The sequence below is a fragment of the Copadichromis virginalis genome, linkage group LG4 (genome assembly GCF_057382275.1).
Source record: "Copadichromis virginalis isolate Kocher_CV1m ecotype Utaka linkage group LG4, C_Virginalis_male_GT1.1, whole genome shotgun sequence".
Taxonomy (NCBI): domain Eukaryota; kingdom Metazoa; phylum Chordata; class Actinopteri; order Cichliformes; family Cichlidae; genus Copadichromis; species Copadichromis virginalis.
This window is the reverse complement of record NC_140621.1, coordinates 23,357,339-23,373,637: the sequence shown is the minus strand read 5'-3', so window position 1 is coordinate 23,373,637 and position 16,299 is coordinate 23,357,339. Positions and strand designations below refer to the sequence as shown.

Below are 16,299 nucleotides of genomic sequence, written 5' to 3'. Positions count from 1 at the left end.
TTAAAAGAACTACAAATTGTTCTTGTCTATGATTCGACTTAAAGAGACAACAGTGACAAATTCTCAGAAGTTCTTAAACTTCAAGAACTCAGCCACTCACCTCAATTATAGAAGTTCTCTGCAGTTCAGATCGATTTGTCACTGTGGACATGATCAGTCAGTGCGTTCATCTATCAGTGGACTGACCTCCTTACCCAGGGTAGGAGGCAGGGTCAGAACCTAATGTGACCCATGTGGCCTATGGATTGTGGTAGGAAGTCAGAAAGACCTACACAGACACAGAGAGAACATAGAAACTCCACACAGAAAAGCCTCAGTGCGGATTTAAAACACGGATCTGTGCACCATGCCACTGCTTGCCTTCATGCATTATAAGATAATGTGAATAAAACACTGTAATGGCACATTGCATGCATCAACATCAAACCTAGCAATAATGGCTGTGCACGTGAGTCGTTTCCCATTTTTCCCACAGAGGGGTTCATATTATAAATTTGCTGTGAAATCTGTTCATTGTTGTGTGATATGAGTGTTAGCTGTTAATCAGTGGTGGGCAGTAAAACGTCTGGTGACATGCATGAGATTCAAGAGAATGAATCGTTATGTTCCAGCAACATTTGGTTAGAAAAGAAGAGCAAAGAAAAAAAAAACAAACATACCACAGCGCCTCTGATGCTGCTACATGGTTTCATATGCTCTCTTCTAAACCTTAGATGTTGACTGCATCTGTGGTTTGCATGACCAGATGGCACCTACCATGTAGAAAGTAGCACATAGCAGAGAAAGAAGATAAAGGACAAAGTCACTTTTTCTCTGTCCGTTCGTGATAACTTTAAGTGATTCTAAACTTTATGCTTGTGTAACTTAAAAAAGCTCCAACATGTGCACTGAACACATCACCCTAAAATTGACACTAACACTGTTCTTTGGAGGTAAGTGCGACATTTATTTCTTATTTTAAAGGAATTTCGAAATGTTTAAGCAATAGAAAATTAAGATTAATGCTTCTGTTCCAGGTGTTCTCTGCAGTAAGTGGAAGGTAGAGTATCAACAGCCTCATATGTGTGTAGTGAAAGGATCATCTGTTGTCATTCTTTGTTCATTTTCCTATCCTGACAAACACATAGTACAGGAAGTCATGTGGGGACACAAAAATATTTTTCCAGGTCCGTTCATTTATCACAGTGGCTCAAATAATAGCTCTTCGCGATTTCAGTATGTTGGTAACAAACGGAATAACTGTTCACTGCAAATACACCAAGTGGAGCACAGTGATGAAGGAAAATATGCCTTTAGATTTATAACCAACTCCACAAATGGCCAATGGACTGGAAAAAGTGGGTCAACACTAAAAATCGTTGGTAAGATTTAATTTTGGTTTTCTTTTTAAAGAATTTCGACTCCCCTTTGCTGTTTAATCTGACAAGGTCGAAACATAAGTTATTCATTTCTCTCATAGATTTTAACATTTCCATGACGAAACTCAAAAGACACGAATCAATCCAGGAAGGCGACTCTGTGAATCTTACTTGCACAGACAGATGTGATGTTGGCAACTTCTCATCTGTCTTCACCTGGTTTAAGAATGGAGAATACCTGCAGGATGGACGAGTGCTGCAATTAAGAAATGTTTCCTTCACAAACTCTGGAAACTACACTTGTTCTCTAAAAACAGGCACAGGAACAACTTCAGGAGTCCTACATGTTGATGTTGAACGTGAGTATTGTATAGCGATGTTTTAAACCTTACATACTGCTTAGGCCAAATTTGACCCATTTTGACATTTGACCTGAGCAACAATACCAGAGATGTGATTCTTTCAGCTTGAAATTGGATGACTTTTGCAAAAATGACCCAAACTATTACAAAGTTGAAAGTTTTTCTACAGTTCAGCCATGACAGTGTTATGAGAACTGTTACTGTTCACATCACATTTGCCCAGGTTCCCAGAGATAGGTGCCTGCTGGCTTTTGAATTGTAATGGACTCGTTAAACAGTGAAATAGCAAAACAGCATAGGAGTGATCAAATAGGATGTGCATAATAAGATAATTCAGAGGGTCATAGATGTGCGGCAGATAAAATCTTTGAAATTTACAGAATAAAATGCTTTATAAATGTAAGGTTAAAGCATGAATTGTAGTTAAAAGCATTTTAAATCATTGACTAAATGTTGCAAAATCTAACAGATACACAGTCCTTACTCTCTAAAACTTAAATTAAGAATGAATGATTCATTTACTAATGCCAAGTGGCTGTTTGTGCATTCAAATACTCTGAAGACATATGAGCAGTATGTAAGAGTTAAGCATGGAAACATTGTTCTTTACTGCAACACATTAAATATTTCCTCACAATTTAGATACCAAAATAATGAATCTGATTTATGTAAGATGATTTCACTAATGACTTTATTTTAGATGGCCCCAGGAACACATCAGTTTCTGTCACACCATCAACAGAGACCCTGATCTGCCACAGCCATGCAAATCCAGCAGTGGAGAACTATACCTGGTTTAAAATATATAATGATCACATTTCAGCAGCAGGACACCAACGTGAACTACATTTGAAGAAGGATTTTCAGGATGATCACAACTATTTCTGCATGGCTACAAACAAATACGGGAGTCACAACTCCTCTACAGTGCTGTTAAGGGGCAAAGGTAAATAGATTTATGTTCCAAACACTGTGGCTTGTGCAGACGCAGCTTTGCAAAGAAGAGTCTGCCCTTGGAAACCCTTCCAAACAAACCGTACTTGTTCAGTCTTTTTTACTTTAACGTGCAACATCCATGTTTCCTCAGTGTACTGGTGGACAGGCACCAGAGATCAGATTGCTATCTGTACTTCTATTGCTGCACTCCTCATTGTGGTCACTGTTGTTGCCATCAGAAGGTAAAGTGTATTTATATTTGTTACAGCTCACACATGCAACAATAAAGTGATGGAAATCTCTTCTTTCAGACAGTGCACAAAAAGGACAGAGTCACAAGAAAATGAAAATGAGGTAAACATGCAGATGGCGCTACAATTAAGCTTACTGGTTGTGTTGTTTTTTTTCTTAATGCAGAGGTTAGCTCATTATGAGGTTGCCTAATAAGTTAGTTTATTGAAGAAACCCATTTATAGTTTACCCAAGTTATTCGCAAGTTATTTTGTGTTGTCTGACTGAGTACAATTCACCAAGCAGGAAACTTATATATGTGTTCTTTGATGTCTTATTAATTATTGTATCTAGAATACGGACTACTGCAACTATCCCGTGGTTGACATGAGCCAGTCACAAGAGGAACAAGTCATGCACTCAACGATCGTTTTTAAAAGCAAAACAAAAGCATGCGTGTGAGCTATCCCTGCAGCTTCAACATATTATTCAACTTGTGCTGCATTTTTCACTGATCCACTATGTCATCAGCAGGGAGCAAAAGATGGACTCAACTAATGATGATGATTGTACCATTTACAGCACACTGTACAGGTAAAGTTCAACAAGAACAAATTTCATAAATCACAGTTCAGCTCCAGACAATAGTGTAGGGCACAAATTGGACAACATCAATCAATCAATCAATCAAACAAACAAACAAAGTGAACAATGGCAAAAATGACTCTGCTGCCATCCTTCTTGTATGCTGTGTCTGAGTCAGTGGAAACCCCCACCCTGAACACAAGCTTTTGTACTGCTGTCTGTTTAGTGGTTTCTACTTATCGCGGTAATGGACCTGCCCAAAATGAAAGCGATGTACCAAAGTGCAGCTATTTGGCTGAAACATCAATTTTGGGTGTTTAAGTCAGATACTTGAACTCAACTTCAATTTTGTCCAGACTCGAGAAAGCTAAACAGCATTTCCTGTTTCGATCCTTATCCCTTGCCTTTCATTGATGAGCTGCTGGAAAGACTAGGAAAGGCCAGATACATCACAACCTTAGATTTGTGTAAATATTACTGGCAAGTGCATTTAGAATACACAGCCTTTCCGATTCCAGGAATAGGTTTATTTCATTGCAGTGTTTTACCCTTTGGTCTCCATGGGGCACCCTTAACTTTTTAAAGGTTAATGGATATAATCGTTAAGCCTACCTGATGTGGTGATTTACAGTGACTCGTGGGAGGAACACCTACAACATCTAAAGGTGGTGATGGCAAAGATCCAGTGAGCTGGTTTGATCTGAGTGACTTTAACCTAACATTTTGCTTGCACATTGGTCCACAAAGGAGTGTTCAGCACTCATTTTACATCATTTAAGACCCACTATAGGGGAGTTGTGGAAAAACTTAGAGCTAACAACTAACACCTAACAACTCGAGATACTTTTTTTTTTTTTTTTTTTTTAACCCTGATGAGCAGCCACAGTACAGTGTGAAATACTACTACACATAATTGGGTTATTCTGCCCTCTGTTGAAAATGTAAGAGCATAGCATGAGCTTGGGTTCAGATTTTTGACTAATATGACTCAAAGACATTCAAAATAAATCTCTCTTCAGTAGGTGAGTGGGTGTCCTGTGAGAGCTATGGAGAGGCACAGCTCATAACAGGACTAAAGGTCATTCCACAGGCAACACAGGACACTCAGTGTAACAATAAACATATGCAGTTTGAGCATGTTGGCCTTTACTGAGAATTTACTGTAACATGATGGTGTGGATCGGTTTCATTTTTCACTGCATATTCCTTTCTTATCAGCTTATAAATGTTACAAACTAAACAGCTGTTTTTTATGACTTTAAATATTTGTTTTCAGCCATCACCCAGTGCCTGCAGGAGCCTGCATGTAGACTTCAAATGTCAGCGGAACAAACCTGCTGTGTTGAGGGCCACTTATTCTGATGCATGAAAGGATCTGCTGCTCCAGTGCTACTTTCATGAGTGTTTTGCTGTTAAACAAATAAATAAATCTGTCAAATGTGACAGATTGCAGAATTCCATTCAGTTTGGAATGTTTTTTATGAAGTTTCCTAAAAGATTTAAAGCCAGCCTTTCCCCCCCGCTCTCCTTTTCTTAACAGTCTCAAACTTTTACACATTATGGGCACATTTCCAGGAGTTTGTAACTGCAGCATGCTTATTTCCTCCTGCTGGTCACACAGAGCATGTCTATTGAGCAGTTTGTCCTTGCCTAAAGGCAATAGGAAAGTACAATGTAATGACAAACAAACACCATCACATGGCAACTGACCGCATGTGACCAACCCCATTTTAGCTGTTTTTCCTGTACAATTATTGTGTAATATAATCGGTTTTTGTACATTTCAGATGCTGAAATATAAACTGTAGCAAACAAATGAACTTTATTTTTTAATCACAATCTGTGAAAAAAAAAAATATATATATATTTTTAATTAAGATGTTTAATATGTTGCATCCACAGGTTGTGCCATAAGATACTTTTTCATAAACTTCATTTATGCTAAGAAAAAAATAAGGTGAGTTTAAATCACTTTACAGCACATGCATCCATGCACTCAAGTACCCCTAGAAGAGGTCGTTTGTCTCTAGTTCAACTTGTGCTTTCATTACCTATGAATGAAAACCAGCTTAGTCAGAGGCAAAAGAAACCCCGATTTTATTAGTGATTATAGAAGTAAACTTAGCTCACGCCCATTTCTGACAAAACGAAACTTTAGTAGATACGGAAACGAGGGGACAGCAGGTCTTGGACGTGTCTTTGACGGCTGCGTAGTGGGACCAGCAGAGATGATTTGCAGGCTTTCTCCTTTTTGCAGCACAGAAGAGAAGGTAGGAAGGCGGCTCAGGTCGGCTGTTATTTATTTATTGTTATGAGCATTGGGTGACTGTCACAATGTCAGAATTTCCGTTGTGACACAGTAGGAATAAACTCATCCTAATAACAGAATTAGCTATCAGACTGCGCTGCCTTGGGCCAGGTCTGTCTGGCTCCAGCTGGGTTACGGGGTAATGAAGTTTGGTTGACGTTCGTTCTTTCTAATAGTATCTCCGTTTATTATTGAGAGTGAATCAGAGCTAACTGCCCAAGCTAATGTTAGCTGCGCAGCTCATTAGGCTGGCTGCTTCGGGGAAGCTAGTTAGCAGAGTCGCTACTTAATTTTAGCAATAGTGCTCTCTGTAGTGTGACTAAGAGCCTTCCCTGCTGCTGCTAAGCTTGTCGTGATTCTGCAGGTTTTATTTTGTCAGTGACTTCGTGGCCATTTAGTTCGCTTTCTCTCTGTTTTGTTGTTGTCAAACGCACTGGCACGCAAGAAGTGACGTAAAACGTGTGCGTTTCTTTACGCAGGGAACATGTGAATGGCCGAACTTCTAAGCCAAAGATCTTTTCGCTTCAAGAAGAGTCACTCCTTAAGTTCTTGAAAAAGGTCGTCCCGCCTTTATCTGTGAAAGTATGAAAGCTCATCTCCTAGAATGGAATAGTCACTTGTTATTTGCAGTATTTTCAGCAATATAGAGATACGGTTTAAACACACGCGATGGTGTTTACTGTATTTGTTACATTTTATTAAGAAATAAAGAAATCGTTTGAAGTCTAAATCAAATCGCAAAAGACCTAACCGACCTTGATGCTGATTGTTCATTTTCTTTCCTTGCTTATACTAAATTGATTATATTCCTGCAAACTTACTAATTATTGACATCAGTCTCACAAAAAGGCATTATTGGTTGGGCTCTAAAACCAAACTGGGTTGAACCAGTTATATTTCACAGTGTATTTATTTGTATTTGGGTCAGATGTCTTAAACCTTAATAGCCTTTCTCAGTGGATTGAAAACGCCCAAAGCAATTGTTGCATTAAAGTGTAACCAGAAGTCCAATGAAGACCATGCGTTTGACAAAGAGGGAGAGCGATTGCCAGATGAATTATGCAGAAATGAAAGCGAAGTATCCATCGCTGGATTGAATGACTTGATCCCAGCAGATATAAGGATTACCCAATTTTGACTCTTTATTCATGACATTAAAAATCAATCGAAATCAAAGAATAATGGCATAATATTAACTTGGGTGGTTCACGAATTTATGTTATTTTGAGTTATTCAGTCATTCACGTAATATCGCCTTTACATTGCCAGCTAATAAGTAATGTGAAGTATTTATTGAAAGTATGAGGAAAAGGAAGGAGGAAAACCACCTTCTCCACTTCTACTCTTTGTGAAATGTCCTATATCATGTTTGAACTATTTATGGCATATAAAGAATTACTTATTTCCTCATTAGAACTACTTTTGGTCAGTGTTAACTGAATTTTTCTTTTAAGGGCGTGCTATTAAAGTGTGCTGTGAGGGTTCCCAGGTTTTTTTCCCTCTCTTTGGTTAATGTCAGTTTTTTATTGGATACTTGTTCGCGGGCCATGAATGTGGGCGTTCAGTTGACTCACTGACTCTCTTGTAAAATGACTTCCAATTCAGTCTCTCACAGGCCAGCTTCTTGGGTATGACTGATCAAAGTTCAGAGGAGATAAAGACATTGTGACTGGTGTGTTGTTGTGTAGCTGAACACAGTTTCATGTGACATCGGCTGCCAAAATAGAAAGTGAAAGAAAATTTTGAGATGGTCTTGAAGTGAAAATAGTTTCTTTCTTTGCAGTGATCACTGAAGTCTGAAGATGAAGTGCTCACGCTGTGGCCATAACATTGTAGAGAAAACAGCCAAATTCTGCAGTAACTGTGGCCTAGAGCTGTCTGTTAAACCTACAAATGCACAAGGTAAGTAGATGAGGTCAGAAATGTGGTTTCATTTTATATAGTTGTTTATAATATTTGAAGAAGTCCAAGTGACAACTTTGTTGTTCCTGTTAATTTGGCATAATGTACTATATTATTTAAACGGCTCTGTATTTGATTAACAGTGTGGATGCTTTTTTCACGGCCTGTCAACAAATAAAATTATAGTTTGAACATGCAGCTCTGCAGACATAATGAAATTACACTTTTCTATAAATATAGATTAAAAACCTGTATACAAGGAATTTAATCATGTAAAATTATGTGATGATAAGGGCTGTTCATCTGCGCATAACTTATATTGCACATTTTTTCCTGACATGAGGATTTACATTAGTCATGTTGCACATGTCAAAGCAAAATTAGGTACGGCTTGCATAATGTGGGGGGAAAAAAAGAGATTGTAGATACATCTGTGTTATCAGTTCGTACTAAGCCTTGAGTCGAGGAAAACTAAGACTAAAGGCCATTATTATATCCTAAAAATCAATCCAGCATCCAGTATTTGGAAAATTTAGATTCTTTGCATGTAAAATCTGTGTCTCATTCCTGTTTCTTAATTTTTTTTAACTCAAAAAAACCCCACACTTCTAAATTGTGACATAAGGCCTTCTTGGCTGAACTGGAGAAAATGATCCGTGCTCTTGTGTCATTACGTGTTACTGTAATGCCCTGTTTCCTGGCAGGGATAAACCTGTTTTGTCTCTGAGGTAAACAAAAATGCAGCGGCCAGACTAGTAATGGATTCTAACAAGTGAGCTCATATTATTCTTACTCTTTACACTGGCTCTCAGTAGACTTTGATTCATTTTAAAGTTCTTGTACTCACCTACAGAGCACTTAACAGAAAGGCTCCAGACTATTAATCCCAGCTTCTTACCAAACACACTGCTGCTTGCTGTCTTCGATCACAGGCTCAGAATTTGCTAGTTGTTCTTCATACAAGATTGAACACTAGATGCTTTCAGGTGTCTTTCGTGTCCCACTACGACTGCATTTAGCTGACTCTGTGGACTCTTTTAGAAAACAGTTCAAAGATTTTTTTTGTTTAACCAGACTTTCCATTAAGATTGTACATATTTCAACTGTTTTCAAACTACGTGTTTATTTTATTCTGTGCTTACCTATCGTGACAGCGTGTTGGCCTACTTTGTAAGGGTCAGAAAATACAAATTTGTGCCTTGTGACTTACTGAACAAGCTCAGGTGTTTTCTTTATAGTTAAAAGAAAATTTGCCTACGTGGGTCAAAGTGAAAACATACAAATGCCACCTTTTGTGGTTTAATGTATGTCCCTATTAATTTACGGACTGAAATCTAAATGTTCTGTCATTTTAACTACTTATTGAACATGCATGTTGACCCTGTCAGAGTTCATACTTGACTAAATCTTTGACTGGCAAGGTGATGTGCCAGAATGAAAAGCAGGACTAAATGCTCTGTACTACCACAGTGGTTTTCACACGTCTTTAGAAATTAGCTTATTTTACTTATTTTTTCTAACTTATAATTTGTTATTTTTATTTAATTAAGTTATTTATGTATTTTTATTAACCCCTCATCGTTAACATAGATGCAGGAGATCAACCAAAGTCTTTGGTAGCAGATGGGGAAGGTCCAATTGAGAAGCTAGATTCACAGAAAAACACCCCACTGGTGGACAGCAAAGAATCCAGTAAATCCCCCAAACGGCCAAATGACGAGGTCATCAACAACAACCCAAAGAAAAAGGTGAGCGTGTCACAATCTTGCCAGGCCTGTTGGTTTTTAATCTGGGGAAACAACATATTTTGTACAGTAGGTGAATGGCTTTGCTTACTTTTGGTGTACAGTGAGTTTATGCCTCAACACAGTGTAAGGTTTATGCCAAATTAATTTTTTTCTATAATAATTAATCCACTGGTATATAATGAAAAATTATATTTTTATTGATTGAGCTGTTAATTTGGTTCTCTTTCATAGCATTCGTTTCGTGTCTCACTATGGGAACGCTTCCTGCGTGACCTCATCAGAAGCTCAAATAACATTACGCCAGCCCTTACAGGCTGGCTAGGTGACGCCCATGTCAGGAGGGGCCAGTGCCTCCCTATATAATAGGCTGACATAGCGTCAGATGTCATTCAAAAACCTCTTCCTCGCTTCTCACAGAAGCCTGTAGACAACTGTGCTATTGGGTGCTAAAGCTAAACTGTTCACAGATTCGAGTGAACAACTCGGTCGCCGTGCGCTTTGTTCCCAGCTTTTCAGTTGTCCACTAGCATACAAGCAGTAGCAATACTGTTCTGTAGCTAGTGCTGGTGCCAAGTAGCAATACTTTCACCCAGGGAAGTAGCAATATTTTCCGAACGCGAAGTAGCAACACTTTGCTAATAAAGGTACCTCTAGCTTCCTCTAGCAATACCCTTCGACGCTAGCGGTTTTACACATTAGGTAGCAATACCTGTAGAAAAGTAGCAACACTTTTCACCCCACGTTAGCGAGGAATAGCAATATTCTCCGCACTCAGTGTCAGTCTCGCTAACGTGCGCAACCCTCTAGCTAACCATGGCTACGATGGCCAACAAAGTTACAAAACTCTGTCCTTGCGGCAAGAAGATTTCTCGCCTCGCCTCTCACCTCGCTCGCCTGTGACAGAGGTGAGAGGACACCGAAATGGCGTATGTTTCGCGCTGCAACCACAAGGGGGCGCCAAAACGCCATCTTCGGTGGAGTGGCCAGTGAGCCCTCTGTCTCTCCACATGAAGAGCTGGGCCACCTGCACTCAGTCAGCATGGGTGCTGAGGACATTGGAAAAGGGCTACAGGCTGCAATTCAATGTCGCTCCACCACATTTCGAAGAAATCGTTTACTCTCGTGCTCTGGGCGAGTCTGCCAGTTTTCTCCTGGAGGAAATTTCCACCTTGAGAGACAAAGGAGCTGTAAGAGTTGTCCCTCCGAAGGAAATGCACAGCGGATTTTATTCAACGTATTTCCTTGTGCCAAAGAAAGGGGGGAGGGGGATGAGAGCCATTCTGGATCTCCGTGCCCTGAACCGGCATTTAAGGACATACAAGTTCAGGATGTTGACGCACGCCTCGCTGCTACGGTTTGTACGAGCGGGCGACTGGTTCACATCAATCGACCTGAGGGATGCTTATTTCCACATCCCTATATATCCCCCACACCGAAAGTATCTGAGATTTGCTTTCCAGGGGATAGCATACGAGTTTGTAGTCCTGCCTTTTTTCTCTCACTGAGCCCAAGGGTGTTTGTGAAATGCACCGAGGCAGCAATGGCCCCGCTCAGGGAAAAGGGCATTCGGGTGGCCACATACATCGACGACTGGCTGGTGGCAGCCCCAACCCGCCAGGGAGCGACTTGTCACACAAATGCTCTCATACACCATCTGGAGAGTTTGGGTTTCCAGATAAACGTGGAAAAGAGCACATTGACGCCAACTCAATGCATTACTTTCATAGGGCTCAGCCTAGACTCCCTCCGGGTGAGGGCTTTTCTGTCCCCGGAGAGAACAGCGGCCATACGGTCATCCCTAGCACTGTTTCTCAGAGGCAACACAGTGACCCTCAAACAGTGCCAGAGGCTGCTCGGTCTGATGGCCTCTTCTCTAGTGGCAATAACACTGGGACGCCTGCACATGAGAGGCTTTCAGCGCTGGGTGGGCTCGTGGGGACTGGACCCTCACCGAGACGGCCACCGTCGCGTGAGAGTCTCTGCAGACTGTTCACTCGCTCTCCGCGAGTGGAAGAGGCCAGGTTTCTTGTCTCAGGGCGTTACAATGGGGGCAGTTTCAGCCAGGAAGGTGATTTCCACAGATGCCTCTCTTTCGGGCTGGGGGGCCACCCACGAGGGCAGAACAGTGAATGGGGAATGGGGCCCTCACATGCGCTCCACCCACATAAACTGTCTGGAACTGCTGGCGGTTCACCTGTCGCTAAAACACTTTCTCCCTTGGCTGAGAGGTCATCATGTTTTAGTGAGGTCGGACATCAACAGACAGGGGGGTCTGGGATCCCCCAAGTTACACACACTGGCACAAAGACTGATAGTCTGGAGCAGTGTCCACCTGCTGTCACTGAGAGCAACTCACGTGCCGGGGATCTTGAACTTTGGAGCAGATCTTCTCTCCAGGGGCAACCCGCTGTATGGGGACTGGAAGCTTCACCCAGAGGTGGTGAAGCAGATCTGGCTGCGATTCGGGCAGGCGACCATGGACGTTTATGCATCCAGGGAGAATGCTCAGTGTCCCCTGTTTTACTCGCTGCATGATCAGAGAACTCCACTCGGGGTGGATGCTCTAGCTCACGAGTGGCCGAGAACCCTCCTCTATGCTTTTCCCCCAGTGGCCCTCATTTCTCCAACTCTGGCCAGAGTGAGGGAGGGAAGTCACTATATGATCCTGATAGCCCCGCACTGGCCAGGGAAGCACTGGCTGGCGGAGATTTTTCAGCAGCTGTGCGGCCCACCTTGGCCGTTACCACTACGCAGAGACCTCCTGTCTCAGGCACAGGGTGAAATATTCCACCCCCACCCAGAGAGGCTAGCTCTATGGGCTTGGCCCATGAGGGGTTTAACCTGAACACAGTGGGGCTCCCTCATAACGTTATTGACACTATTCAGTGTTCTAGAGCATCATCTACTAGGAAGCTGTATGAGCACAAGTGGCGTGTGTTTGAAAGCTGGTGTGTAGAATCACAGGCCATCCCTTTTCAGTGCTCTGTGGCTGTGATTCTGTCATTTCTTCAGGCCCTGATTGATAAGGGTAAAGCCTTCTCCACCATCAAGGTGTATTTGGCAGCAATTTCGGCCTGCCATATTGGTTTTGAGGGGAAGACTGTTGGCCAGCATCCCTTAATATGTCGTTTCATGAAGGGTGCACGGCGTAAATTGCCTACATCTAGGCCGTTGGCTCCATCGTGGGACCTTCCCACAGTATTGGCTGCGCTCTCCTGTTGCCCATTTGAACCCCTGGAACGGGTTGAGTTAAAATTTCTGTCCTTGAAGACGGCTCTATTAATTGCTTTAGCTTCTGCTAAACGTGTGGGAGAGATCCACGCTCTCTCAGTGCATCAGTCATGCATTCAGTTCTCCTCGGATAATATGAGGGTCAGTATGCGGCTCAACCCTGCCTTTGTCCTGAAGGTTGTCGGCACATATTCCCCTATAGAACTGCTGGCCTTTTGCCCACCGCCTTTCTCCTCAGAGGAGCAACAGCAGCTGCATACCTTGTGTCCAGTCTGTGCTCTGCGCATTTACATGGACCGAACCCAGAGTGTCAGACAAAGTGACCAGCTGTTCGTGTCCTGGGCTAAACCACATATGGGAAAGCCTGTGTCTAAACAGCGCCTCTCCCATTGGATAGTAGGAGCAATTGCCCTGGCCTATACTAGCAGGGGCCTTCAGCCCCCTGCTGGCTTACGTGCGCATTCCACTAGAGGTCTGGGAACCTCATGGGCTCTCTTTAGGGGAGTTTCTATTCAGGAGCTGTGTGCAGCTGCATGCTGGACCTCACCTCATACATTTGCTAGGTTTTACAGGTTAGATGTGACGGCACCTAACCTAGCGCATTCAGTCCTCAGTGCAGGTACTTCCCGGGTGGCTTCTCCCCTGTGAAGTGCTGTTGGGGACAGTTGTCTTCTTAACAGGCATGTCTGGCAATCCGGGAGTCAGTATTTCTCTCATAGTGAGACACGAAACGAATGCTATGAAAGAGAACTTAAGGTTATGTATATAACCCTGGTTCTCTGGGCAGCATGAGTGAGTGTCTCACCAGACCGCCCTCCTTGCTATGGAAGCGAGGAAGAGGTGGGCTTGTTTTGAATCTGACGCTATGTCAGCCTATTATATAGGGAGGCCCTGGCCCCTCCTGACATGGGCGTCACCTAGCTAGCCTGTAAGGGCTGGCGTAATGTTATTTGAGCTTCTGATGAGGTCACACAGGAGGCGTTCCCATAGTGAGACACTCACTCATGCTACTCAGAGAACCGGGGTTATATACATAACCTTAAGTTTTGTCAGTTCCAATCAGCAAGAGCCCCGTTATCATGGTTCAGAATAAGTAGATGTCTTCAGCGTCCTCCATAGAGAGTGTTGCCAGGCACACGACACGACACTTTTCCCATCCGTCCATGATGTATCCAGCAACAAACGTTCCTGCAGGACAATCGGGCTCCCCTGAGCCCAGGCTTCTCGTTGAGAAGAGGGTGTCAATTGCATTAAGAGACCAGTTAATCAAATCCATAATTTCCTGATTCTAGAGAACAGGACGGAGAGAGTTTCTGAGAGTTCGACAAGACTAGATAAGCAGGAAAGTTTCAACTTTACTGTTTTACAAAAAAAGCTAAAAAAAAATAAAGTGCATTATTATTTTTTGACTAAGATGCCAAATCGCGTCTTAAAGTTATTTATTTGCATTCCTAAACAGAAATATTAGTTTTACTGTTGAATGTTTTGAGCGATTCATTTCTGACTTCTCAGAGAAGTCCAACATGTGGGCTCGAATGTTGTTATAAAAATGTTAGTTCATTTTTTTTATTAACCTACTAAATAATAATCAAATTTTTAATTTAAACATGTTTTTGACACATTTGTGTTATTAAGTATTTTATTAAACTTTTGAAGCACTGTAGCTCAGTGTTTTAATTTTAATTTTTTACATTGCAAGAATTATTTTCACAAGTGTAAAGCCAAATCTCTTTGACCTGGAACTAGTTAATTTAACACGTTTAAGAAAAAAATCTACTGATCTTATGATAATCATAATACCTTCATGTAGTACATAGTTTGGTATAGTTTAGCCCTTCAATACTTAGTGTATCTCTTTTGAGTCACAAAGTTTTGGTGACTCGGAATTTATAAAATGAATTACACAAAATTACAAGTCATTTATGCAAATTTATATATCTATTTTCTTACATTGTTTTAATTTGTTAGAAGATTTAATAAATGCTTCCTTAAATAAAAAAGTTCATTTTTCAGACTTTAAACAATTGAGTTTGAATATATATGAATCTAAAATATAGTGAGGTCAATAAGTATTTGATCACCTTGTGATTTTGCAAAGTCTCTTACTTAGAGATCATGGAGGAGTCTACAATTTTCAGCATAGGTGCATTTCTAATGTGAGAGACAGAATCTAAAAAGAAAAATCCGTAAATCACATTGTATGATTTTTGAACAATTTATTTGTGAATTACTGTGTCAAATAAGTATTTGATCACTTAAGTCAAAAAAATTTAATATTTGGTACAGAAGCCTTTGCTAACAATTACAGAGGTCAAACGGTTCCTGTAGTTCTTCACCAGGTTTGCACACACTGCAGGAGGGATTTTGGCCCACTCCTTCATACAGATCTTCTCTAGATCTGTCAGGTTTCGGGGATGTCGCAGAGCAACACGGAGTTTCAGCTCCCTCCAAAGATTTTCTATTGGATTCAGGTCTGGAGACTGGCTAGGCCACTCCAGAACCTTGATATCCTTCTTACGGAGCCACGCCTTGGTTTTCCTGCCTGTGTGCTTTGGGTCATTGTCATGTTGGAAGACCCAGCCATGACCCATCTTTAATGCTCTGACTGAGGAAAGGAGGTTTTTGCCCAATATGTCACAATATATGGGTCCGTTCATCCTCTCCTTAATACAGTGCAGTTGTCCTGTCCTCGTGCCGAAAAACACCCCAGAGCATGATGCTTCCAGCCCCAGGCTTCACTGTAGGTATGGTATTATTGGGATGATACTTATCATTCTTCTTCCTCCAAACACGGCAAATGGACATAGGACCAAAAAGTTCTACTTTGGTCTCATCTGACCACAGGACTTTCTTCCATGACTCCTCTGGATTATCCAGATGGTCCCTGGGAAAACTTCAGACGGGCCTGGACATGGGCTGACTTAAGTAGGGGAACCTTCCGTGCGATGCAAGATTTTAAACCATGACGTCTTAGTGTATTACTGATAGTAGCCTTGGAAACGATGGTCCCAGCTCTCTTCATGGCATTGACCAGCTCCTCCTGTGTAGTTCTTGGCTAATTCTTCACCATTCTTAGCATCAGTGATACCCCACGAGGAGAGATCTTCTGTGAGGTCAATGTGGGGACATTGGCAGTCATCATTAGCCTCTTCCATTTTCTGACAATTGCTCCAACAGTTGTTTTTTTTTTTTGTTTGTTTGTTTTTTTCCACCAAGCCGCTTGGCAATTGCCCCGTAGCCCTTTCCAGCTTTGTGAAGGTCTACAATTTTGTCTCTTGTGTCTTTGACAGCTCTTTGGTTTTGCCCATGTTGCTACTTAGATTTTGGCTAATTGTGGGGTGTACAGGTGTCTTTCTGACAGCTAACAACCTCAAACAGGTGCTACTAATTTAGAGTCATGAGCAGAATGTAGTTGGACAATTTAAAAGCAAAACAACAGGTCTTTGAGGGTCAGAAATCTGGCTAATAAGCAAGTGATCAAATACTTATTTCACACAGTAATTCACAAATAAATTGTTCAAAAATCATACAATGTGATTTCCAGATTTGTCTTTTCAGATTCTGTCTCTCACATTAGAAATGCAGCTATTCTGAAAATTGTAGACCCCTCCATGATCTCTAAGTAAGAGAACTTGCAA

The 16,299-nt window shown here is 41.5% G+C and overlaps 2 protein-coding genes across 3 annotated transcripts in view; both read left to right on the top strand.

The window, feature by feature from the left end:
• The first annotated feature begins 762 nt into the window (after nt 1-762).
• Nucleotides 763-4,924, top strand: LOC146711439 (B-cell receptor CD22-like). Its single transcript, XM_085455423.1, has 9 exons — nt 763-932; nt 1,017-1,361; nt 1,460-1,717; nt 2,421-2,666; nt 2,808-2,898; nt 2,968-3,010; nt 3,242-3,345; nt 3,422-3,481; nt 4,749-4,924. Exons 1-9 carry the CDS (start codon nt 881-883, stop codon nt 4,780-4,782), a joined length of 1,233 nt encoding a protein of 410 aa, XP_085311549.1. The 5' UTR covers nt 763-880; the 3' UTR covers nt 4,783-4,924.
• Nucleotides 4,925-5,547: 623 nt separating this feature from the next.
• LOC146711438 (E3 ubiquitin-protein ligase rnf213-alpha-like) overlaps nt 5,548-16,299 on the top strand; it is a 45,846-nt gene continuing 35,094 nt past the window's right edge. The window contains exons 1-3 of one of the 2 annotated variants that reach the window (XM_085454286.1): nt 5,548-5,759; nt 7,564-7,682; nt 9,273-9,430. In XM_085454286.1, coding sequence (XP_085310412.1) covers nt 7,583-7,682; nt 9,273-9,430 — 258 coding nt within the window. In that variant the 5' untranslated portion in view covers nt 5,548-5,759; nt 7,564-7,582. The remainder of the gene's footprint in view (nt 5,760-7,563; nt 7,683-9,272; nt 9,431-16,299) is intronic. The other variant, XM_085454285.1, reaches the window with a different exon arrangement.

Bases quoted from the DNA above. Each gene is read 5' to 3' on its own strand.
- LOC146711439 (XM_085455423.1), top strand. From the start codon at position 881: ATGTGCACTGAACACATCACCCTAAAATTGACACTAACACTGTTCTTT. The intron at 3,011-3,241 runs GTAAACATGCAG...TATTGTATCTAG, and splicing joins CACAAGAAAATGAAAATGAG to AATACGGACTACTGCAACTA. The intron at 3,482-4,748 runs GTAAAGTTCAAC...ATTTGTTTTCAG, and splicing joins ATTTACAGCACACTGTACAG to CCATCACCCAGTGCCTGCAG.